The following is a 26,919-nucleotide window of genomic DNA, read 5'->3' on the forward strand; positions in this document are numbered from 1 at the left end:
GCCCCGGGCTGAAGGCGGCGCCAAACCGCTGGGCCACCCGGACCCCCCCCGCCACCTTCCATCGCCTCCCCGCGCCCCTCGGGTCCCGCTCGCTGCCGGCCCCCTCCCCCCCCGCCCCGCCCCCGCCCCGCCCCCTCCGCCCCCTCCGCCCCGCGGGGCGGGCCCGGCCGCCGGGAACTGCCCAGGGGCGTGTGTCACCTGCCCCGACGACTCGCCCGCCCGGGAGCGCTGCCTGTGGGCGGTGGGCCCGAGACCCGAGCGCCGCGTCGCCGCCGGGTCCCCGGGGTGGGGGCGCCCCCCGCAGCCGCGGCCATGAGCAAGCTGGGCAAGTTCTTCGGAGCCGGACGCTCTTCGAAGGGCCGGGCCGCCCCCAGCCCGCAGGAGGCCCTGGCCCGGCTTCGGGAGACCGAGGAGATGCTGAGCAAGAAGCAGGAGTACCTGGAGGCTCGCGTGCAGAGGGAGCTCACCCTGGCCAAGAAGCACGGCACGCGGAATCCGCGAGGTAGGCCCGGGGCCGGCGCAGGCGGGACCCCCACCCCCACCCCCACCCCCACCCCGCCTGCAAGCCCGGTCCTGGGGGACCCGCCCCGGAGGCCGCACCTCCCCCCGCGGCCTTTCCAGGAGCTGCTGTTGACCCCCCAGCTCAGGAAGCACAACCCTGGAGGGCAGGCTGTTAGGGAGGCCCAGTAAAGAACACGCTTTAAAAAGCTCAGAATTAATGGAAAAGACCGATGATGAACAAAATATCTACATGTAAAAAAAAAAAAAAAAAGAAAAAAAAGAAAGAAAAAAGAATTGGTATTATTTTTTAAGATTTTATTTATTCATGATAGAGAGAGGCAGAGACACAGGCAGAGGGAGAAGCAGGCCCCACGCAGGAGCCCGATGTGGGACTCGATCCTGGGTCCCTAGGATCACCCCCTGGGCCTAAGGCAGGTGCCAAACCGCTGAGCCACCCAGGGATCCCCAAGAATTGGTATTATTGATTTTTTTTCTTTTCTTTTCTTTTTTTTTTTTTTGCCTCTGGCCCTTACGTCGTTCTACAAGGCACTTCTTTTATTTGACTTTTTTTTTTAATGTGTTATTTTGTCCATTGTGAATTTTGAACTTTAAAGACGTTGCATTAAAATATTATTTATCTTGATTCCTTTTTTTTTTTTTTGCCTCCCATCTTAAATTTTACTCCTGTCTTGCCTGACCTTAGCCCAGCCCTGCTGACCTCCAATATCAAGTTTTCTGTTGTGTGTTTATATATATTGGATCACACATTTTAACTTGCATAGAAATCTCTAGCAGAGTATATTCTAGTATGTTCTGGTTTTACCTTGCTCCTAAGCCGTTGAAGAGTTTCGTTGGCTGTTCTGCTGTTGAGGTTATTATTTTTAAAAAATAGTCGAGGAACTAAATATTATATTTCCTCTCACTGGTTTTTACCACGCAAGGGACTTTGAACCAGTAATGACACTTGGTGCTCCTGTCGCACCTTGAACCCTTTGTTGCTTTCCAGAGTTAATTGGTTTCTTCAGCGTACTGCGCTCTTTATAGAGAGTAGGTCTGAACAGCACAGTGACACGTATAAAAAAAACCCAGGGAGAAGTTGAAATGATTTGGTCTTGTAACACCAGAAAGAAAAGTGGTTTTGCAGTGGCGGACTCAGAAATAGGAGCGGCAGTAACAGAACTCTGCCCACCACCTAACCCTGAACTTGCATCCACAAGTCAGGCTTCTTTAGTCATGACAAAGGCTTGGGGAGATTTACTCAGCCCCAAATGATGCTGCCATTGTTTAATGCAGGAAAGGAATAATGTCTTCTGGAGTTGACCTTGAAAACCCTGCTGCTTCCCATAAAAATGTGCCTGATACATTTGCGTCCACTTAACTACCAACAGTAAAAAGGCCAAGTTTCATTTTTCTCTGCTGCTGCTGGGCTACTATATCCTGGCCTGTTTTAAATACTGGTTTCTGTTTTTACTTTGTCTGAAAACATTTTGGGAAGCGATTTAATGGCAATTTCTAAAGAGATACTATGCCATTATGGCTTGCTAAAAAGTCATTGGCAGGTCTTTTTCTCTGCTCTTCCTCTTCGTTTTTTTTTTTTTTCCTCCTCTTCAGTTTGATAGGCACTCTGAAATTTGCTTGATGTCTGTCAAGGGATGTCTCTGTCACCCTTTTGGGTCTGTATATTGTTTTATCTACAGTGGTTGCTCAGTAAATACTGGTGTAAAAAATCTTAAAAATTGAACATCTGCTCCTAGGAAGTGGTGAAAATGTAGATTTGCTTTCAGAAGACAAAAATGTAAGGTAATCTACATTTTATTGATTTTTTTTCCCAGAAATGGTCTCCAACTGGTAATGCATTAAAGTATATTGCAAATGGCTTTATTAAGATCCTCCCACAGAATTAAAGACAACATTAATTAAGAGCATCAATCTAACTTCCTTAAGTCAGGGAAGTTACAGATGCGTGTATCATGTGCAAATAACTAATTGGGGTTAGAAAAAGACACTTACTCTTTATCATTTATCCTTGGGAACTTCACAGGTTTTAGCCCAGGCCTGGTTCTAACAGTGGTTGTGGGAGCGGAAATAGGCTAGTTAGCATGAGTTCATCTGTACTCTAAACTATGGAAAGAATTTAATCCCAGACCCACATATTAGAAGACCTGTCAATATCAGCATTTTTCAAATAAATCAGATAATGTCATGTACACATAGTTTCTGTTTTCCATTAGCTACTAAGAAATATTTTCACATACATGGTTTAATCAAGCCCAATATAGTTAGTACAAAATGGGCCTTGTTTATACAAGGCTGTATTTTACACAGGGCTGTATATTGTGCTATAAGGGCTGTACTTTATAATCTGAGTGACATTATGTACATGCAGTTAAAGTTTTACTTCTAGACATGATTGGTCAGCCAGCTTGCTGCCAAGAATAAGAGGTTGAATGGCCAGTTAACATTGTATCAGAAAGGGCCATTCCCTGCATGGAGCCTGCTTCTCCCTCTGCCTCTGTCTCTGCCTCTCTCCCTCTCTGTGTCTCTCATGAATAAATAAATAAAATCTTAAAAAAATATATATGTTAAAAAAAAAAAAAAAGAAAGAAAAAGAAAAACAAGGGCCGAACTCCTGGCCACTACAAATTCTGCGGTAATCTATTTCTCCACAACAACAGAAGCTTTGGCAGCCTTCTGAATGTCAAAACTAGGTTTTATTGGTAAAGCAAGTAACTTTTAAATTAGCATGGTGTTAGAAATGAAATCTCAGTGGTGAAATTATAGATACTCTAAATACGTGGGTTGGCTAAACTAGTCTGGAGACACTTCCTTGCTTCCCATTGTAAGAACAAATAATAAGAATCTACTAGATATATAACTAATTTAACATTAAAATGGTACTTGAGACTCGATCGCAGATGAACACCGTGTCTGGTTCTTGGTTCAGGTGTATTTTTGACAGAGTGCACCTCGCACGGAGCACAGCACCCTACCAGGGCATGTCACTGCCTTCAGTGAGACTTACTTACTTATTTATGAGAGATACACAGGCAGAGCGAGAAGCAGGCTCCCTGGTGGGGAGCCTGATGTGGGGCTTGATCCCAGGACCCTGGGATCAGGCCCTGAGCTGAAGGCAGATATTCAATCCCTGAGCCACCCAGGCGTCCCTTTAGTGAGCTTCTCATATGGGGTATATTGGAGCCCCTAAGGGGACATTGAGTCAGGCTTCATTGTTTTTGCTTGCCAGTGTATGTTTGTTTATGCAGAATTTAGTCTGAAACTTGTTCTTACTGTATCTCATACTAAATTGTGCAGGCGTCGCTAATTCTTCTCACTTCAAACTTCTTTGGTAGTTACCATAATTTCCCAAAAAGAACCTGAGTGTTCATTACCAAATTGGTTGGGCAACACCCATGGTATTCAGGACCCTGTTGATCTAAAAGATTAACCCTTGGAACAAGATTTATAATTTGGTTAAAAGTTTTGGAAGTTGGGTGGGGGCATGGGGTAACTGGGTGATGGGCATTAAGGAGGGCACTTGTTGGAATGAGCAGTGGGAATTATATGCAGCTGGTGAATCACTAAATTCTACCTCTGAAACTAATAATAAAAAATTTCTAGTAGTCCCATTTAAAAAATGGAAAAAAAAAACATTGGAGGTCAGAGATTCTTTAATGTAGTTTTTGTAGAGTACCCTTGCTTTACAACTGGTAATCTGCTTTGTGGAAAAGCAGACTTTTTACAGACTACTTAATTTTTTTCTTTTGAGCACTGTCATCAGGAGCAGTTTTGATTTTTTAATTTTTAAAAAATATTTTATTTATTTATTTTGTGAGACAGTGTGCAAAGCACAAATGGGAGAGGGGCAGAGGGAGAGGAAGAAGCAGGCTTCCTGTTGAGCCGGGGTCTCTGATGGGGGCTTGATCCCAGGACCCCAGGATCATGTCCTGAGCCAGCAGGTGCTTAACCAACTGAGCCACTCAGGCCGACCCTGAGAGCAGTTTTCAATCCTGGCTGTATATTAAGTCACCCTGATGCCTGGGTCTCACCCCTTAGATTCTGATATAATTGACTGGGGGGGGGGGAGGGCTCAGGCATCAATATTTTTTTTAAAAGTGCCCCCAGGGGGAGCTTGGGTGGCTCACTCAGTTAAGCGTCTGACTCTTGATTTCCACTCAGGCCAGGATCTTGGGGTCATGGATCCAGCCCTGCCTTCGGGCTCAGTGTGGAGTCAACTTCAGATTCTTTCTCCCCCTCCTTCCCCAGCTATTCCTCCCGCTTGAGCCTGTTTTTTCTCTCTCTTTCTCTCTGTCATCAATCAATCCATCTAAACCCCCGCCTCCGTGATTCTTCCCTGTGGTGGTGGTGGGGGGGGAGTTAAGGATGAAGAGTTTAAATCCATAGTAATGTTAATGAGTTAGGAATATGTGGTCCTTAAGTCTTGGAAGTGCTTCCTAACCTTTTCCGCACATCATGGCCTCTATGGCACTGATAATATTTGTGTGCTTCTCTGGGATAACCAGGGACAAGCAGCTTGGGGACTCTTGGTGTCCCAGGGCTTCAGGAGCTGAAGGGATCGGTGTACTGCAAACCCCTCCTGCCACACTAGATTGGTGGAACACCATAGTGGTCACTATTCTAACCTCCCTTGAGGTCTTTTTAAAAATAATCTCACTCACCAAGAGACGGCCACAGGTTTTATTTTGCTTAAATATAAGGTCCTGATCCAGTTTTTACACATTTGATAGACAATAACTTAGTGTTGCAGTCAGGAGCCTCGGCTTCAAAGCAGACAACTTTGGGTTCGATTCCTAGCCCCGCCCGGCCACTTAGACACGGTGTGGCTCTAGACCATTTCCTAGGCCTGCCTAGTTCTCGGTTTCCTCATCTGCGTCATGGCAAGGAGATGATTAGTCCTCAGAGTTATGAGGATTAATGACATTATTGTATAAAGCCCTTAATTCAGTGCTCTATAAATGTCAGCCCTCGTGATAACAGTATTTTTTTTTTACCTAGCTGAAATTGGCTTCCTACTAAGTTCCACCTACTGGTCCAAATTTTGTCTTCAGGAATAACATAGAATAAATCTACTCCAGGGGCACCTGGGTGGCTCAGTAGTTGAGTGTCTGCCTTTGGCTCAGGGCGTGATCCCGGGGCCCTGGGATCGAGTCCTGCATCAGGCTCCGCACACAGGGAGCCTGCTTCTCCCTCTGCCTAGGCCTCTGCCTCTGTCTCTGTGTCTCTCATGAATAAATAAACAAAATCTTTAAAAAAAGAGGAATAAATCTATTCCATCTGTCACACGTGAAGGCCTTTCACATACTTGAGGACCGCAGTCATTTTTCTGTGTCTCCTGTTCTGCGGACCTGAACTCCCTCAGTCACCTCTCAGTTACCCCCCCCTACTGTGCTAAGGTTTGCTTCCCAGGGCCTGGTCTAGTGGGAGGTAAGAGAGACCCTGGCACACACTTGTGTGCCCCTGAGAGTGATTACCCTCTTAAATTTGCACCCTAGGTGCCTCTGTTGCTTACCTTTTCCTCGGCTGAGCAGGAACTTCAAATATGTAATTATGTGGAGAGGGCTGGCTCCAGTCTGGGTTATCCACAGGCCTCAGGCCGTGGGCAATGGGCTAATAGGGACGAAAGGTTAAGACCAAGAAGGAGCAAATTCGGTCACAACCCCTCTTCAGTATCTTTACACATGATTCCAGTGAAACCTGGCAGCTGAGGCCCTTCTGCTCCTCCATCAGGTATCTGATGAGTGAGATCTGAGGGCACAGTCTTTTATTTGGAGTAAGCCAGCTCTCTTTGAAGCCCGGGCTATTTCTTGGCAAGGCCGAATTTGCTTTCAGAGTCGTGACGCAGACTTGATGTTCCTTGGAGTTGGGGTGTGTGCACGCTCCCATTGGCTTAGCCTCATGTACGAACCTCCTTGGTTCCTCTTCAGTTTGCTTTTTATTATGGTTGTCATGGAGCTGAATTCTGCAGTCTCAGACACGGACAACCGGACGGACTTCTGTATAAAAAGAATGCCGTCTGCGTCAGCTGTGTATCAGCTTTGTTGTCCAAGTAGTGAGGGTGCAGGCATGCATGGCTCAGGTGACATGAGACTGATGCAGAATGCAGGGCCCTGATGGACGGGAAGTCTCTTGGGAGATATCACTTACTTGGTGACCTCCTTTCTTAAGAGAGTTTCCCAAAACGTGGCCCTCAGGTCACCCCCATCAGAATTCCTTGAAGATGTTTGTTAAAATGTACACTCACAAGGACCCCCCTCAACGTTCTAATATAGTAGGTGGAGTACGGGGTCCAGAACTCTGAACTTTGAAGAGATAACCCAGTGATTCCGATGCCCACTACAGCTTGGGAACTGAGGAGGCAGGTAGTATTCCATGAGCTGCTAAACTAGAAACCTCTACTCCATCTTCTACCCTCACCGTTCCTGTTGTTGCTTTCTTCCTCCTCTATTAATCAGAGACTCAGAGGAGAAATATCCACCCACCTCCCTTCTGTTTCCTGCTGAAGAAACATTCCTGAAGCTTCTGACGGATGCCTATTAGCTACCCTGTATTAGTTTTCTTGAGGGAAGTCCACCTGGTACTGTGACTCCATAGTCCTGAAGAATCTCAGAGTTCTCCAGAATTCAAGTTAAAACCAAGCATCACGATAAAGTATTCTGCTTGCCTTTGATTATCTGATTTTTAAAAAGATTTTATGTATTTGAGAGAGAGAGAGAGAGAGAGAAAGAAAGCAGGAGCAGGGAGAGGAGCAGAGGGAGAGGGAGAAGCAGACATGGGGCTGTATCCAGGGACTCTGGGATGGTGACCTGAGCCAAAGGTAGACACTTAACCAACTGAGCCATCCAGGTGCCTCAATTATCTGATAATTTTGTACTGTACTCTGTGTATTCTAGGGCCAGAGAAAAGAAAGAGTTTTATTCCTGGGGCATTAAGGACCCATATGCGAGTCAGGTCTTGTTCTCCATTCAACTACTCTTCTTTCTTCTGGAAAACATACATCAATGGAAATGTGACCCTTCTTCAGTTTTCACCCTCAGTTTCTCTGCCCCACCTCAGAAGCTCCCCCTGGGCTGTCACCCCTGGTGGGGAAACCTAAAATATCTGAATGGGCCCTGGGAGCCTACTCACTTAAGCTGGGGTGTTAAAACTTCTCACTTTCCTACTACCTCCCTTCCCTCTCTCAGCCCTGGCAGGGATCCTCATAGACTTATACCCTCATTCACCCACTTAGGTACCCCAACCAGCAGAATGCCATGGGCTTGTTATCTCTTTTGTTCTGTTGTGCTTTTTCAGATGCAGGTCAGTTGCCTTCCCCCAGTGGATTTGGAAAGAGTGCAGAATCCCAGCCAGATTTACCCTCTCCCCATTTAAATCAATATGTTAGGCTTGCATTCAGTATTTTACATTTATTTCTGTTCACGATCATCTTATTTTCAGTTAAATCTTAAAATTCTGATTTCATTGTCTTATATATGAGCGATTTCTTTTTTGTTGAACCAGTCACAATTTTTTTAAAGATATTTATTTATTTATTTATTTATTTATTTATTCATTCATGAGAGACACAGAGAGAGAGACAGAGAGAGAGAGAGAGGCAGAGACACAGGCAGAGGGAAAAGCAGACTCCATGCAGGGAGCTCGATGTGGGACTCGATCCTGGGTCTCCAGGATCACACCCTGGGCTGAAGGCGGTGCTAAACCGCTGAGCCACCCAGGCTGCCCGAACCAGTCACAAATTTGATCAACAGGTGGGGTTTTTTTGTTTTTGTTTTTGTTTTTCTGTCAAAGTATTTGTTAAAATACATTGAATAAGACAGAACTCAAGGACAGAGACTCATGGCATGCCTCTAGAGACTTCCTTACAGGATAACCTTTATATTCCAGTAATAACATTTCATCTAAGATTTGAGTAAGGCATGATTACCAATTTGACAGATCAGTGCTCAATGAGTTCAGTTATTCATCTAGCTATGAAGATACCTAATGTACATTTCTAGCCCATATCATCTTATCTCTCCACCTTTTTCTCTTTTCCCTAACAATGCTTCAATATACCTTGTGAGTTATATTCTTGAAACCAAACTATAGTCACACACCTCTGATTCCCAAATGCTGATTTATGAACTGAGAGTATATTAGCTTCACCAGATTCACCTGGAGAGCTTTTTAAAATGCCACACCAGGCAATTCTATCTCAAGAAGTCTAGGGTAAGTTTAGGATTGTGATACTCAAGCCTTTCTGGTTAATTCTGATGTGCATAATGTGAGAAGGCTGGTTGAGTGGCCTATGGTTTTTTACCTTGAGTCAGCATCTAGTAACCCAAAGAAAACAGGTCAATGAGATTAGTTTGCTATTTTTCATCTTTGTGAGCTCATATTGGCTTCTAGTTATCATTGTCTTTTCTAATTTCTCAGAAACTAGAGTGTAGGGTGTCTCTGTTCTAGAAGCATTCTAGAAAAAGTCTGTGGAGCAGATTTTTGACAGTTTGCTGATGTGTTGTAGCTACTTCTAGAAGGGTAATTGGTACTATTTCTTATGTAACTAATTGAGGGTTTTTGGTGTTTTTTTTTTTTTTTCCCCGTCATGAATATGGAGCATCATTATACATTTTGGAACAGTTATTATTATTATTCATTTTAAGTTTCACAAAGCTGGATAATAGAGCTTTTTTTTTTTTTTTTGCAAAATACATTATATGAAGAATACAATTTTCCTTGATGTATACTATTTTGCAATTAATTGAATTAGCCACAATAAGGTAGAAAATTTATTGACACCATGATTATGCAAAAGTCATATGATTTATACAGTTTTGAGAAACGATAGCAGGAGATTATTGTAAGCTTGCCCTCAGATGTACTTAGAATTACTGTGTTCCTCAGTATTTAGAACTACTAATTTCAGATCAGATTTTGTTTTCAAGAAAACAGGACACATGCATGATAGTCTAGCCAGTGAGATACAAGGCCATTTCTAAGACTGAGATTTTTTTTAAGTTTACAGTGCTTTGCTTTGGCAATCAGCTTTGGAAAAGATGAGAATGATTTATGTTGGCATTTATTTTTTGTTATATACTTAAATATATGTGAATCAATTTGTACTTTGGTAAAAAGATTCATTGATATATTTTTTTTGTAGAGAGGGAGCACAACAGTGGGGTGGGCAGGGAGAGAGAATCCCAAGCAGACTCCCTGCTGAGCATGTAACCCAACACAGGCTTTATCTCAGGACTCTGAGATCATGACTTGAGCCAAAATCAAGAATCTATTGCTCAACTGACTGAGCCACCCAGGCACCCCTCCATTTGTACTTTTAAGGGACAAAATTATCGCAGGTACTTAAAAGACGTAGGTAATATTGAGGATTTATTTTTAAAAATTCCATTCTCAACCTTTTGCCATAGGAAACTGTGACTAGAACTTTAGTACAGACTGGTAATTTTAGTTTTTCCTACTTTTTTTTTTACTATTCTTTGATAGAAGTTCAACAAACACAATTGGCTTATAAGCTTACAGAAGGAGAAGGAACAAAACAGCAAGAGTCTGGAATAAATATAAAGCAAATAGTAATCTATTTCCCAAATAACTGACTTTCATATACCAGTGATCTTGATTTCTTACCTCAAATAAGTGGTTCTTAATAGAGAATTGCTTATTGGAAATATTTGGGATTTAGTCCAAAATTTATGCTTTAAAGCAATGAACTCCTAAATCCAAACCAATGAATCTTTGAGCCCACTGCTAAGCCCTTCTCCCAGGTATCTCTCGCTTGTGGGTATTTCCAGTGAGAGGATGGGGTTAGCTAAAGCCCGACTGTCATCTGCGCAACCTCTATCAACTCTTCCTCCTTCTAGCGACCTAGTGACTTACATGCCAAAAACAAAACCACCCCTCAAAAGCCAGCAACAAGAATGGTGATTTAAAAATTACAGGCAAGGAAAAGTTGATTATTCTCTGTTAAAAGTTGGGAATACTTGCAGCAGAAGCTGAAGCATTTAAAAATTAAAATTTAATGTCAACCATCCAGCTTAAATGAAATATAATATATACTTTTACATTTGACTCACATATAACTTAGAGGAATAAAATCATGCAGCCAGATATTCGACAAACACTTTTTGACATTTTATTCTCTATTTAAATATGAATTTCTGGTGAATCTTTTTGGTTCTTTCACATAGTCCTATATGCTACATATCCATACCTTATTTGCTTTAGAAGTAATATTGGTCAATAGAATAGGCCTTTCTCAGTGAGCAGTGCAAATTCCATGACCATATTTAGTACATGTAGGTGAAAGTCAATATAACCTTGGAGTCTGAACAAAGATATTATCCTAACTCAAAACTTTGTTAACTGCAGCAGGAAAAAGTAAAATCATGTTAAATCAATTTACATGTATTTTAAAGATCACATATATAAGAGCCTTTGGTTTACCTTTTTGTGAGGAGTTTGAAAATTTTTATTATATAAACTATCTTCCTTTGTTGAGTATTGTTCTCCCACTTACACTTGCAAAGTTAAAGAATAATTCATCACCAATTGCAGGGTAAACCTTCTCTTAAAGAAATTCAAATATAGGGATGCCTGGGTGTCTCAGTGGTTGAGCATCTGCCTTTGGCTCAGAGTATGATCCCAGAGTTCCTGAATCGAATCCCTCATCAGGCTCCCTGCAAGGAGCCTGTTTCTCCCTCTGCCAGTGTCTCTGCCTTTGTCTCTGTGTCTCTCATGAATAAATAAATAAAATATTTTTTAAAAAAGAAATTCAAATAGAAATTGGATAGGAGCTTGAGGATAGGAGCTATATATTTTTCAAGATTTGTTGATCATAGAATCTCAAGGGAATAATCATGGAATCATAAGACAGTGAGAGTTAAAGGGCACTGTAGGGGTATAGTTTGTTGGTTCTCAGGGGCACCTGCAAGCCACAGTCAAAATAGTAGGAAATGTTGGTGTATCAGATGAAAAGGAATCCTTGCTGCAAGTAGAAAAATAGAACTATGTTGTACATATATGTACACACATTTATATACATGTACATATTCATACATGCACATGTATAAACACGTGTACATACGTGCATATAGCTACATACAACCATGTATATATGTACACATGTGATATGGAATTACATTTATAGGTACATATGTCTACCCTAGAGTTAAGTATAATCACTATTTCTGACTTTTTTTTTTTAAGATTTTATTTATTCATGAGAGACACAGAAAGAGAGAGAGAGGCAGAGACACAGGCAGAGGGAGAAGCAGGTTCCTTGCAGGGAGCTCGACGAGGGACTTTATCCCGAGTCTCCAGGATCACGCCCTGGGCCGAAGGCGGCGCTAAACTGCTGAGCCACCCGGGCTGCCCTGACTTTTTGTTTTTAAAGATTTTATTTATTTATTCATGGGAGGCAGAGAGAGGGAGGCAGAGACACAAACAGAGGGAGAAGCAAGCTCCTTGCAGGGAGCCCAATGCGGGACTCGATCCCAGGATCACGCCCTGGGCCAAAGGCAGACATTAAACCGCTGAGCCACCCAGGTGCCCATATTTCTGACTTTTTCTATTTAATATTTGCTGGTTTCATATTCATCCTATTTTCCTTGCATTTTAGGCAGTAGCAGCCCCATAGAGGTTACCAAAGTGTGAGGTTACTAATAATACTGGTAGCAGGTAAAAAAACTCATCCATTCAGTTATATATGCTTCCTAGTCAAACATTTAATTGGGTTTTTACAAAGAATATCAAGTACATTTTAATTACTACATTGGTATGTTGTTCCAATAGCAGGTTAATTTGACTTGCGGAGCAATCGACCTCAGAAGCAATTAATTATAAGAAATAAGAATTTCAGTGGATATATAAAATGAGTCTTAGGCAAGCGTTCTTCCTTTTTCGACAGCTCAAGGCTGATAGCACTTTTTGGTCATGACCTTTCGCTCTCAGATTTAATAATCTCTCGTGCAACATCCTGGCGGTAAGAACTGCTTCGATCTCCAAAAGTAGCTGTGAGCTTTTCAGAAAAATGAGAGTAGCATGATTTCTGTTGGAAATGAACTTTAACTTCCTTTGTCCATTTCCTATCTTTCCGGAGATGGGATAGGGTGTTAATTATCCTCTTTCTAATCTTTCATACTTTATCAATCCCCATTTCTCTTTTTTTTCCTGCATTTTCAGTCCACCGTCACTGGCTTGCTTACAGCAGTAGTCCACTTCCAAATGTCCTTTTCCTTGGGATATCTCTTACTTACTTTCTCCAATCTCTTTCCTTTCTACTGTTTTCTCAGGCATCTGCTTCACCATTGTATAATTCCCCACATCGTTGCCATGTTCTGGTCTTCTTTTAGCTTGCTCTTGACCCTTTCTAGGACATTTAATATTGGTGAGACCTTGAAAATAGGAAGGTTACTTATAAGATCCAGCCGGTGTGGTGAGCTGGTGTGATGTGCTCTATTTTGGGGTTTATAGTTTCTGGTTTCTCATATATCTCAGCCAGAAACTTCACCTTGTCTAGCAGGAGATTTGCGTTGTGGAGGTGACTCCATCCTGTGACACCTTTTATCATTTGTGTTCCTTCCTTTGCTGTGTGTTTGCTGTTTGTGTATACGTGCAGACTGTCACCCTGGCTTCATCTCCATTGCCTCTGTGACACCATCCCTTGTCCATTCCCTGTGTGCGCCCACCCTACCTTCTACAAGTCTCTCATTATTCTATATGTCTCCTCTGCTGCTTAAATGTAACTTATACCTGTTAGTATCTGTGGTCACAGTTTCTGGAAGATAGTAGGTGCTTAATAAATGCTTGTTCAATGATGAATAAGTGGTTGAACACCCATTGCATATTTGATCCTCTGAGATTATAGCCTTATTTCTTTGTCCCTGCAGTGCCTAACATAATACTGGGGGTGGGGGAGATCTTCAGTGTATACTCATGGAGTGGCTGAAATGAATGGATAAGAATATATATTTTTTCAAACTGAAGATGGCCAGGGAAATTCACGATGGGGTGGTGCTGGGCAAATGAACCTTACAGTTTTCTAGTATGATCCCAGCTGTTTTCAATCTAACCTGTGACTTTAAACATTTTCTTTTTATGGTGTCTGTAGAACGCTTACCATCATGCTTATTCAGATTGTGTTTTTCAAGAACTAAAACAAGGTGCCATAAATAGAAGGTATTATTTAATTAACAAAGTGATTGGTATGTGAGTAAGAACAGGGTTTACCTTAAAGTTTCTCAAATAAAACCACATGATTACGACACTTCCCAGTTAAAAGCAAAGGACGACATTATCAATTACGTGTGACATATGTACCTGAAGCCCTCTGGGATTTCTCCTCCAGGCCCCGTCTTTTAGGCCTTTTCTAAAGATCATCCATTCCTGGTAGAGGGAAGAGCTGTCATAATGCAGTTTCATATTTCACCAACAGGTTTGTCGATAGTCACTGGATATGATGGTTTCTGAAAGATTCTTTTTTTGTTTGTTTGTTTTTTTTTTTTTTTTTTGGACCACTAATGGATTAACAAGGCACACATTTAGATACTCAGTGTGTGAAAAACAGATTGACCTTTAAAACCAAGATGCCCTTTATACTATAGGAGCAATAAAACTGTAACTTTTTTCCTGCCATGTATAGTTGTTTTTCATAGGTGACTGAAAGCCTTCCTCCTCTGGCTCTGTAGTAGTGGAGTAAAGTTGCTTAAGGCTGGTGGAATTTTGGTTCAAGTGAGTAATTCTTAAGTTTCAGCCCCTATCCTCGCTGAGCTGTAGTAAGGGCTCTTCATGCGACCCTTACAGCGGTGTGGACTACTCACTGTTCTTTGAATCCATTGCCGAGGGACATCATTGTGAAGCCCCGAAGCAAAACCCTTGGCTGTTTCTCCACTGCAAAACAAAACAGTAGATAGCTTTGTTTTAGAAAGAATGTTGCCCAGGTCTCACCAGGTGCTTAAAAGCACAGACAGGAGTTTGAAGATTGAATTGCACCTTCTACCCAGGTTAAATTACATGGCTTTAAAAACATCCTTCTCTCCCAAAACAGGAGCAATGTGAAGTTTGCAGTATTTGTTCCATGTCTTTGAAAATATGCAGCCATTTCTTTCCCAAATTGTTTATTATAAAACAAAATCAATCAAGAGGTGCCTGGGTGGCTCAGTCGGGTAAGCATCTGCTTTCGGCTCAGGTCATGATTCTAGGATCCTGGGATCAAGCCCCATGTGGTCGGGCTCCCTGCTCCAAGGGGAGTCTGCTTCTCCCTCTCCCTCCATTCTTCCCCCTGCTCGTGCTCTCTCTCTCAAATAAATAATTAAAATCTTAAAACAAAAACAAAAACAAACAAAAAAACAACCCCAAATCAAAGCCTGTCTTAATTCATGGTGGGCCTGAGGCATCATCCTTTCATGTGGGAACCGCCTCACAAGGAGACTCTTCACATACCCTTCTCGGCTCCTTGGAACGTAAGCCTCTTGTCTTAGTGTTTGGGAGAAGTGTACTGTGCCAGATAGAAGTCACAGGAGGTGTCAGGTGTCCTGGGGCCAGATCCAGCGGTGCGGAAATCACTGGGTTTGCTCACACGAGGTGATTTGGAAAAATGTAAGTCAGATTTTAAATTTGGAAGACTTTGCATGCCAATCTAGGTTTCTTGCTTCTATTGGGCCTCTGAAGGGCTGGGCATGGTAGTTGTGGACTGGAGCCCAGTGGGTGTTAGATCAGGGTTATGCTTTCCTGGTTGCCAGAGTTCTGCTTCTTCCCATTGACTCCTTGATCCTGGGGCCAGGGTCCACTATCCTTTATTACCACTCTTGTACTACTTTTTATTGTAGTAGACTAATATTCCTGTCTTGTTCTCTCTCACAGGTGAGAAAACAAAGAAGGCCTTTCTCCCTAACCTCTCTCTGCTTCACTTCACTTTCATGACTTGCCTGGCTCCCTCTGAGATTAGGACTCTGGTGTAGGCCAATTCGTAGTTCGTGGTATGGGAATTAAAGTGTAAGTTGAGATCTCACCTCTTAGTGAATTTTCAAATTCCTCCCACGTAATTTGAAGGGCAGAAACTGTATGTTAACATAGGCACTTAAAATTGTCTCCAAACCAGAACTCATTATTATTAACAACAGACATTTGCAAGGTTGGGCATTATACCATGCGGCTCCCACCATATGGTGCTGACAGCCCTGTGAAGGAGATAATGATGATGATTATGAAGGTCCTCAGTATTTAGTAATCACTCACTATGTGTCAGGCACCACACTAAATACTTTGCATATGTTATTTCATTTAATCCTCAACCACTGAGTGAGTTATATCCTTATTTTCCAATAACCACCTTATGTAAGGTCACACAGCTATGAATAGATGGAGTCTAGGTTTGGAAGTAGGCAACTTGACTCCAGAGTACAATGGTCTATTGTCATCTGCATATTATTGTTGTTGCTATTATTATTATTATCCAAGTAGAGAATGTCACTTAAGAGTTAAGGTCACACTCCAAGGTTATTATGCATAGTCATTAATTGGTAGGGGTAAGATTAAAACGTAAATCTAGTAACTCTGAAGTCTCATCCTTTAAATCAAATTGCATTTTTTGAATTTTAGAAAGTAATCTAATATAAATTCTTACTAGGAAACATGGTGTATTTTTAAATAGAGAACATTAAAGTGTTTCTAAAAAGAGGAAAATACTTTTAGGTCAAAGGATACCAGTCAGGTTCCAAGTAAGTATAGACACTGAACCAGCCTAACAGGATAGGGAGGAGTCACATTTGTAACATTCCACTTCTGGGTATGTTGGGTGGAGATGTGTATTTGAAGGTTAGCTTCCTAAGATTTTCTAACTCTAATATTTTCTAATGTTTTCTAGTATTATGTTCCTGTTATGAGTTATGAAAAAATAGGTAACTTGTTACTCATTAGTCTCTGAAATAAGATATACAATTGCATTAATAAATGTTCTATAAATTGCTATTTTTAATAATATTATCTAGTTGTTAATTGTCTACCTTGCATGGGGACTGTATAAGGTATTTTCCATAAATTATCTCTGATTCTTAAACAATCCCCCAGCATTGTGGGGATTATATCCCCATTTCCAGAACAGCAAACTGAAGCTCAAACAAGGGAAGTGACTTACCCAAGAGTACGTATCTATTAAATCATGGGGGAAGGTACACTCTGGCCTTGAAGTCCATACATTTTCTATTATACCATGCTGTCATTATACTGTGTTTACAAAATTATTGGATTTATTTATTTAATATTTATTTCATCTCCTGTAAAGTAGACGAATAATAGGGTCTACTCTTGGAGTTTTCGTGAGAGCTAATGACATAATTCACATAAAGCACTTAGCACCAGTTTGGCATATAACAAATACTCAGTGTTAATTTTTGTTTTGTATTTTATTGGCCATGTGCCAGAAACTGGGCCTGGGACTGGGGAAACGGGAAACTAGGATACCACATTTCTCTTCAAAGGGCTTCTAACTAGTGTAGGCAAGGTGGGGTAGAAGAGGTTTTACAAATAATTATAATACAGTGTAATAAATGCAACAGTACATATGGATCTACAGGTAGAGCCTTAACCCAGAGGGTCAATGGGCCATTCTTTCCATCTTGGGGAGAAAACCCTGACACAGCTCTGGTCATTCATGTGATGAGCTTCTCTACAGGATGATATTGTGTGATATCATAGAAAGGCCTTCGTGCCAGACAATTTTTAAAAAATTGTTTTAGTTCTTTCCTAAAGGACAGGTTAAACAAGTAAAAGCTCTTTTCTAAATAAAGTGTAAGTGCTAGTCAGCAGGGACTTAAACTGTGATTTTGTACCTGGAGAGGGAAACCAAGCAGAACCTGATAATTCTGGACTTCCACAGTGGGCAGGGAAGGATAGGGGAAGATGGTTACCGCTCCCCAGGGAGATAGAGAGCAGTGTTCCACACCTAAAATAAAGCCTTTCTTTGTTAAGCCTGTCTGCTTGTTCCCTCCCATGGAATAACACAAACGCTTCTTATACACAGCTTTGGGCAGCCTTGCCTTTCAAGAGAGAGACCTCATGGGAAAACATACTTATGTAACTACAAGAACCCCAGTTATTTATACTAACTATTCTAGTCTTTCATTTATAAATATTAACTTTTAACACAGACTCAGAAGAATTTCGATGAAAGGTAATTGCAAGAAAGGGTTAAGATAAGCAAAGCAAACAACCAAACTCAAGAGACATAATTAAAACAGAATTTAAAATAAATTGAATAATTTATTTTTTAAAGACATAATTTAAAAAATGATTAGAAATACTTAAAAAGAAAGGAGCAAAAAATAGAATACATGTAGTTGAAGACTAATTAGTAATTCAGAATGTAAACTTAAGGATTTATCCCAGAACATAGAACAAAAAGAGAAATAAATTTATAGATTGAAGGATAGAGCCAAGGAATCCAACATCCATCATATTGGGATTTCAAGAGAGAAAATAGAGAATGGTTTGGACAGGGGTATAATAAGTAAACCAAATCTCTTGGAATTACAAGAATAAATTGACTAAAGCAGAGTTTGAAGAGAGACTTCTCTCAGAAATCTCTTGTTGTAATTTATGTGCTTCACTCCGAAACCATAAAGCTATTTGAGTTTTGTCAATTCCATTGAATTATCTTTATATTACCATTCTTCTGCTACTGTTTTCCTGCACTGTCCCTAAATACCCTATCAAAACTCATATTGTATTTTTTTTGGGAGGGAGTGCCAGAGTCAAATGGACCCTGTTAGTTTTGTGATTTTTCAGATAAAGCAGGTAAGGTTATTTTGCTGAAGAGCTAATGGGAGGGTATTTGGATATTTCACTGAAGGCAACACTTTTCTCTTACCAGTGTGTCATATCATCCTTGACTATGACTCAAGCAGTGTGAGCTTATGGATGCCCAGGGTTGGATGTAACCTTGCTGACCATCTCATGATCATTTTATACCAAGACATGAAGCTCATCATCCTTGGTTTTGGTTCCAGCTGCCACTCAGTGTTTACCTTCAAGAAAGTCACATAACTTCCCTGGATCTCAATTAGCTTGTCTTTGAAATAAGGAAATTGGGCTAGAATAGACAATTATTAAGATTTTTTTTGTTCCTTCAGAGTTTTTATTTTTCTACTGCATAATTTTTACTCATATTTTTATCTATTCTTTTTCTAAAATCCTATACTGACAGAAATACTTATGAGATATATTTTATGGAATATAAAAGGTCAGATGGCAGTGTTAGTTTCTCAGCTTTATTTGGCATCCTCGTTATCTATAGGGATCAGCAATGCTGAGTCTATGGTTGGTGTTGAGCAAATGTCTCTTGATCTAGTGGCTTGGTCTTTCTCCTTATAAATGTGGCTTCTCCCTTATTTAGCTGCATTACAGGCACTAAAGAGGAAGAAGAGGTTTGAAAAGCAGCTCGCTCAGATTGATGGCACACTTTCCACCATTGAGTTCCAGAGAGAAGCCCTGGAAAACTCACACACCAACACCGAGGTGTTAAGAAACATGGGCTTTGCGGCAAAAGCGATGAAAGCAGTTCATGAAAACATGTGAGTGACTTTGGTCTCCCTCCAAGTCATTAATTCCCTCAATGTTGAGAAGAGCCTTTGGAACTATATGGTGACTTTGGCAGGAATGGAGTTACCCATTTAAGGTTTTTTGACACTTTGGAATGGAATGCCCCCTCAAAGAAAGAATAGAAGTTAGAGTAGGAAAAAAAAGACCATGAGAAAATGAAGTTACTCATTTAGCTCTGTTTCCCAGTTGCCTCAATATTGTCTCACATTCCACCTGTGAATACGTTCACACTATAGTTTTTAAAATTTTTTTTAAATATTTTATTTTTTTATTCATGAGAGACAGAGAGAGAGAGACAGGAAGAGACACAGGCAGAGGGAGAAGGAGACCCATGCAGGGAGCCTGATGCGGATTCGATTCTGGGACTCCAGGATCACGCCCTGGGCCGCAGGCAGGCGCTAAACTGCTGAGCCACCCAGGGATCCCAGTTTTTTAATCTTTTTTTTAAGATTTATTTATTTATGAGAGAGAGAGAGAGAGAGAGAGGCAGAGACACAGGAGGAGGGAGAAGCAGGCTCCATGCCGGGAGCCTGACGTGGGACTCAATCCTGGGACTCCAGGATCATGCCTTGGTCCAAAGGCAGGCGCCAAACCGCTGAACCACCCAGGGATCCCAATTTTTTTTAATTTTTAAAAAAAGATTTTATTTATTTCAGGGAGAGTGAGAGAGAGCGTACAAGTGGAGGTGGGGACCAGCAGAGGGAGAGGGAGAAGCAAACTCCCCGCTGAGCAGGGAGCCCGATGTGGGGCTTGATCATAGGACCCTGAGATCCCAACCTAAGCTGAAGTCAGATGCTTAACTGACTAGGCCACCCAGGCACCCCCCACGCTATAGTTTTTAAAAGGCCTAAATGTCTCAGGGTCCTGGAATCGGGCTCAGTGGGGAGTCTGCTTCTCCCCCTCCTGCTGCTGCTCACCCTCTGCCTGTGCTCTGTGTCAAATAAATCTTAAAAAAAAAAAAAAAAGAAATTTAAAAAAATTAAAAGGCCTTAATGTCAACATCTGTGAGAATGTTCGAATTATCAAATAATGGTTGTTGTCAAACTTTGATTATCAAACCTGGAAAGCTACAAAAGAGAACACAGATGCCCAGGCTCCTTGGACTCCTTGAAGAAGGGTAGGAATTGGGCCTTTTTGTTTTTAGCACCAAGTTTTCCCCAAGTGATTCTGATATTAACAGGTGTTTGGGAAACATTGACCTAGAATAATAGCTATGAGCATAGATTTGAGGTCAGATTTTCTGAGTTATATATAATCTCTGTTTCATTACCAACTGTCCTTGAGCAAATTACTTTGCCTTTCCCTGTTTCAATTTCCTTAGCTGTAAATTGGAAATAATAATAGTACTTACCTCGTGTAGTGATTGTGAAAGTCAATGAGATACTAGATACAATGCACTTCGCATGGTTTCTGGCGCAAAGTAAGCACTCAGTGTCAATATTCATAGTGGTAGTGAGGCTCCTGATAATTTGCTTTATATTCACCCTGAGAAATCAATGCCCGGGACCTGATCCTTTCCCAAGATTGGGTATGATAGTGATTCTGGGTCAAAGGTGCACAAGAGCGATGAATGCCTGAGGGGTAAAGAGAAGTGTCTGTGGATGGGAAAAGTGGATGCAGGGGTCAGTGAAGCCATCGTTGCTGACATTTTCTTGCCTTGATAACTCATTGATAACCAGCTGTCATTTGACAGCTTCAGAAAGATCATTAGAGTCATTATCAGAGTCAAAATTCTCTCTCGTTGCTGTAAGCAGGGTGCTGACTTCATCACAGAATCCTATAAGTGAGGTGCTGACTGTAGCACAGAACCACAGCCTCTCTCTCCAGGTAGCTGAGCAGCCGCATTCCACTGTATTCCTTTTGAGAAAAATTCAACCTGAGGCCCAAACTTCAGCTATGCCTTTCTCATACTCCTCTTCATAAATTAAGTTCCTTGTATATTTGTTATAAATATAATTATAATGATTGGAAATAAGGAGTGATAGGAGGATGCTAAAAGAAAACTTTTTTTTAATGTAAAAATATTTGGGTTTTCCCATAGTCTGAGAAACTTGCAAAATATTTATTCCACTGGGAATCACAATTTCAGTATTTAGGTCACTTAAAAATGAGGAAAATTGTCACTCCTCTGGTTCTCAATCAGTTTGCCCTAGTTTCAGAGTTGGAGGAATGATTCAGAGACAGGGTGGTAGTGAAGCAGTCCAGATCCTGGCCTTCAGAATGAACAGCCTAGGTTGATGGTTAGGGTCCAGGTGGGGTGGGGGGCTCAGGTGCTAGAAACTGTCTTCAGAGCAGCTGTCCATCGTGGGCCTGTGGCTACCTGGATTCCTGTGCCAAAGTTCTGATTCTTCTGAGGGCTTCCTAGGGCTCACCCTGTTCTCATTTGTATTCTCCACCTGGCATCAGTAGCTATGGGAAAGCCCTCAGGGAGTCAGCAGCTCAGAGCCATTAGGTGTTCTAGAAAATCTCTGGTTCCAGAGTTCAGCCTCTCTAAAAGACTGCTCTCAGATAGTCGCTGTTTATCTTGGTCATAATGGTCCTTGGGGGTCCATGGCATCATTTCCTGCTGAGTTGATACATAGTGGCATATATTAAATTTTACATATGCCCTACCAGACAAAATCTCAAAATGCATCTACAAAAATTGTCATAGTCTCTAGTGACTTCCAAATGTAACGGCTATTTATCAAATATTTAAAATATATGTGCATATGCAGGATTATTAGTATTTTTGAAATGCAAGTTATTTTTAAAGTTGGTAAATCTTCTCATCAGAGATTTTTGTTATCCTACTGAAATAACTAAGAGTTTACATTAAATTGACTCATTTTTCATATGGGATTATATCTAAATTCATAATTTTAAAGTAAAATTCTAAAATATTTCAAAAACGTATTATTGCCCAGGGATCTGAACAAAATAGATGATTTGATGCAAGAGATCACAGAGCAACAGGATATTGCCCAAGAAATCTCAGAAGCCTTTTCTCAACGGGTTGGATTTGGCGATGACTTTGATGAGGTAGGTATCACAGCGTAAAGAACAGAGGATGTGGTTGCTGAAAAGGATAGCTTCCTCCCATATGTATCAGGCAGGTTTTATTAAATATTTTCTTAAATATCATTAAAGAATAAGTGATATTTGTTAGTGATGCACTTCTCTTAAGGGGGGAAATGAAATGTTGGGAGCCCTGATTTAAAAGAAAGATTAATATGGTTTAGCAGACCACCCCTAATTAAGTTTTCAGCTATTAAGGGAAGGCAGTATGTGATTATGTAGAGTTAGTGACTTTTAATGGGTGAAGCCTAAATAGCACCATTACGAGGAATCCAGCGCTCACACATCTGGGCAAAACAAAGCAGATTGTGTCACTCTGCAAGGAACAGACATATCATGCTCTGTAGTTGTTAAATTAGAGGTTAGTGTGCCTCTGTTTATTACTCAGGCTATGAAACAAAATAAATGTAGAGTGGCATTATTAACACCCACATTCCATTTAGATTAATCAGTCCAATAATAGAGACTATAATTATAATGGTGGTGTCTGCACTGTGAATTTCAATTGTTCTGCTCAAAGCACACATAAGTAAGACTAGTATATGTTTCAAAATGTTTCCAGCTCTCTGATTAGTATGGGAAAGAATCTGACTTCCTGCATCTATGTGATATTAAAAATGCTACATCTACTGAGATGTGGTTCCATGGAAACAGAGAAAATGAGAATTGAGTATCAAGAACTTTTTTTTTAAGATTTTTTAAATTTATTTTTTCATGAGAGACACTGAGAGAGAGAGAGAGGCAGAGACCTAGGCAGAGGGAGGAGCAGGCTCCCTGTGGGGAGCTTGATGTAGGACTCGATCCCAGGATCCCGGGATCACGCCCTGAGCTGAAGGCAGATGCTCAACCACTGAGCCACCCAGGCGTCCCTCAACAACTTTTAAAAGTGCTGCAGACCATCACATGTGGAGTTTAAGAAACAGAACAAATAAAAAAAGACCAAAAAACCCGAGGCTCTTAAATATAGAGAACAAACTGGTGGTTGCCAGAGGGGAGGTGGGTGAGGGGAAAGGTGAATCAAGTGAAGGGGATTAAGACTGCATTTATCATGAGGAGCTCTGAGTAATGTGTACTCTCTCGTTGCTGTAAGCAACTAAATACTAACATCACACTGTATTTTAATTATACTGGAATTAAAATAGTAAGATATATCTTCTCCCTCCCACCCAAAATGATGTAGACCAGGAGTTAGAAAATTTGGCTGTTAGGCCAAATCCTTCCCATGGTCTCTTTGTACGGTGCCTGAGCTAAGGAGGGTACAGGTTAGAGCAATAACAGTAGAAGCAAAGAAGGCTGTGCAACAGAGACTGTATGTGGCCAGCAGGCCTACGATGTCGCCATGTGGCCCTGGACAGAGAATGTTGCCTACCCCCGGTTAGGGTAAGAAGCATCTCATGAGTGCATGACAAAATGGTGGAAGGGCTCTGGGCTCACCAGGACACCTGGGTTCTGCGATTTGTTGCTCAACTTTGTGTAAGTCTCTTCACTCTTCTGACCCTTAGTTTCCTCATCTATAAAAGGAGAATTAGTGGATGGCTAGCTTATCTCTGAAGTTTCTTAAATTATTATTATTTTTTTTTAGTTTCTTAAATTCAAAAATTATTTTATCAGTGAACAAGTGTTTGATACTCAGTCTGTAAACGATGGAGGAGGTGACTATTCTATCATGTTTGCTTAAGAAGATGTCAGTATCTTCTCGGTGCTGTTGAGGACTGTCAAGTACTATTGGCAATTCCAGGCACACGTTCAGTGTAGGATAATGTGTCCAGCCATTACTATACTAATTATATTTATCTCTAATTGTTTTGTGAGCAGAAATAGGCATCAGAATACCTATTCTGAAGGCACTGTATTCACATAGCCTGTGGAAAACCAGAAAGCACACATTACACTGACCCTGCTATTTCACGTGGCCTAATGACATACACTTTCATGATTTATTTCCTTTTCTTGAGGTAGATTTAGCAGTGGTCAGATAATCATTAAGCGTGCTGCACATCTGATATAAATTGATTTGATTAAATGTTGTGGTTGGCTTAAGTATATCCTGTCTTGGCCCAAAGTTTTGTTACTCTCATTTTAATATAAGATAATGATTTGTTTAGGTACCTTTCTCCCACATTCAATAATGAGTTCCTTAAGTGTAGGGACTGTTGATTCACCTTTGCACCCCCAATACTGGGTTCAATACCTGACCATGCGTGAGCTCTCAATAAATTTGTTCAATGATGAATGAATGAATAAACAAAGAATCTCCTTGGTCGAATAGAAGAGTGTCTTGGGTCATTTCTAATAGTGACAGCCCTAGAGTTCTAATAATGACAAATTTGGTTTTGATTCCCAACCTCTCTCGGGGGGATTGGACTCTACTTGGGTGCTCGTGGAGTCAGTTAGATCTGAACCTCTGTAGTGAGCTCATATCTGACGTAAGGTGACTTGTGCTCTTAAAATCTCAAACTGGTCTTGTCTCTCTGAAGAAGATTAAACCAGACTCTCTGAGACCATAGCTAAAAGAAAGAAGTACAGTGTATCTACCTTGAGTTGAAGTTTTCTTAACCCAACCACACAGCATGATTTATACTGGTTTTGGTACTTTAACGGAGAAACCATAGTATCTTTGGTTCTTTTTACTTTCTGCACCTCATGGTTTTGCTGTACCTGTTGTTTTATTTTCATAGGCATTAGCCCAGCTGAAAATATGTATTTGCTCCAATTAAAGTTTTACAGATTCTTAATTTGTCACAGTAGAAAAGAAAAGATACATTGGAAACATGACAAGCAAGGTGCAAATTTCCTAGAAACTGTAGAGGTTATATATTCAGCGAGCACAAATTACTCGAATAACTGTTTACTGAAGTATTATAAGATTAACTACAACAAATTTGCACAACCCAAAATATTCATTTTTAATCATTGCTCAGTGTTGCAAGAAAGAGTTAGTCTTTAAAATAAATATTCCATTTCACCGGGTTCTCACATATCAATTGGGTAGCAGATGTTCTTATTATTGTGTTTGAGGAAACCCACTTCTTGAAACGTTAACTCCATAATTCTTTCTTTCTCTTATGTTCAGGATGAGTTGATGGCAGAACTTGAAGAATTGGAGCAGGAGGCATTAAATACGAAGATGACAAATATCCGACTTCCAAATGTACCTTCTTCCTCCCTCCCAGCACAGCCAGATAGATTGCCAGGTGGAACGTCGGGCGTGTCCTCGACTGCACATCGATCTCGAGCAGGTGTGCTGCCCCTCTCAACCGCCCACGGTCAGATAGTTCCCGAAAACTGCTAGCCAGGCCTATTCCATATAGCACTTATTTTTTATTTCATAAACATATGCCATTTAATTCCTGTATTCAAACCTGTTTTCTGTGCTGCAGGTGTGAAGGCCACCACTTGCTAATTTTTATCCATTTTTACATTTTAGCATCTTCCAAGAGGACAGAAGAAGTTGATGATATCAAACAATTGGCAGCTTGGGCTCCTTAAACTAAAATGGAATTCGTCGACACCTGACTTAATGAACTCTACCTAAGACATAAAGAAATGTCTTTGCCACATTCAGAAGTTAACAAAGACCCCGTTTTATATTTACGCTGGACGAGTAATTGTCTTTTAAGCCTTATAAGCACAAGTCACAAGGAATCGTGTGTAGACATCCAATCAGGGGTGGAAAGGGACTTCCTGGTAGCTTCTGGGAGGATCTCGCCATGCTGATGGGAGGGGGCGTTTGTCTTGTTACAGGCCACTGTATTTCCAGTCCCGGCACCTAGTTGGTGCTCTGTATACATTTGTTGAAGGAGAACGGAATTCTATTAACATAGAAAACATATGACAGTTTATAAGCCACGTAAAAGTGAGGCGTTGATAGCTAGAGAAAATAGCGTTCTCTTCGAAGTGAATGCAAGTTTTGCTGAGTGTGTCTGTTGGAACCTATCTGTCCCACAGTAAGTGTAAATACACTGTGTCTCTTGTAGGAGAGACTTCATGTACCAGAAGTCTTATGTGAGTCCATACATAAATAGTTTCACTTGAGTTTTGCAGTTTAAAATCTTAAAGGAGCTTTAATTGACATTTATTATGGCAATTAAGCTTGGAATGGGGCAATGGATGCACTTCCCAAAATGTCTGAGAGCACTAACAGCTTACACTGCTGAGCGAGGATCTCCTGGGTGTAATTTAGCCACTTAGGAAGCCGTGTTAACACTCCCGGGCCATTACGATGCTGTTATGGCTTCAGCGTGCTGAATGTGTGAGCGTTCATTCTTTTCCATTTTGTGCTCTCTTGTACGTTTATTTACACCTTATGGCATATTCCTTGTAAATACATAAAGAGTCGATTAAAAGTATATCATGAGTAAAATTTCGGCCATCGTTATTTTTAAATGAAAATAAATGACAAAATCATGTATTGTTCCTAATATGTCATGGACCATAAAATGACAAATGTCATTATATAAAGTGTTCTAGTAGTCCCTGCATTTGCTGAGCTACATAATGGAGTGGAAAGGACACTAAAGCTGGAGGTAAGAGTCCTGGATTCCAGCCCCTGTTGTGCTGCTAACGCAGTATGACCAGCCACGTCATCAACCCGGAACCTTTGCTTCTTCCTTGGGAACTATAAGGGTTGGACTTGATCTCTAATGGGTCCATCCTGCCACAGGCCTTTTGCATATGCTGTTCGTAGCAGTCTTCCCACCATCCACACACAGATACCAAATCTTACTTATTCCTTAAATCTTAGTTAAAATGTTCTTT

The 26,919-nt window shown here is 41.0% G+C and overlaps 1 protein-coding gene across 1 annotated transcript; it reads left to right on the forward strand.

The window, feature by feature from the left end:
• The first annotated feature begins 208 nt into the window (after window positions 1–208).
• On the forward strand, window positions 209–26,524 carry CHMP4C (charged multivesicular body protein 4C). The gene is made up of 5 exons (XM_038579613.1): window positions 209–502; window positions 18,899–19,076; window positions 22,011–22,125; window positions 25,235–25,400; window positions 25,589–26,524. Exons 1-5 carry the CDS (start codon window positions 313–315, stop codon window positions 25,648–25,650), a joined length of 711 nt encoding a protein of 236 aa, XP_038435541.1. The 5' UTR covers window positions 209–312; the 3' UTR covers window positions 25,651–26,524.
• Window positions 26,525–26,919: the final 395 nt, after the last annotated feature.

Source organism: Canis lupus, chromosome 29 (genome assembly GCF_011100685.1).
Source record: "Canis lupus familiaris isolate Mischka breed German Shepherd chromosome 29, alternate assembly UU_Cfam_GSD_1.0, whole genome shotgun sequence".
In the NCBI taxonomy this organism is placed as follows: domain Eukaryota; kingdom Metazoa; phylum Chordata; class Mammalia; order Carnivora; family Canidae; genus Canis; species Canis lupus.

Excerpts from the sequence above, each read along its gene's own strand:
- CHMP4C (XM_038579613.1), top strand. The coding sequence starts at position 313 with ATGAGCAAGCTGGGCAAGTTCTTCGGAGCCGGACGCTCTTCGAAGGGC. Across the intron at positions 503-18,898 it reads CGGCACGCGGAATCCGCGAG|CTGCATTACAGGCACTAAAG; the intron begins GTAGGCCCGGGG and ends TCCCTTATTTAG. Across the intron at positions 22,126-25,234 it reads TTGGCGATGACTTTGATGAG|GATGAGTTGATGGCAGAACT; the intron begins GTAGGTATCACA and ends TCTTATGTTCAG.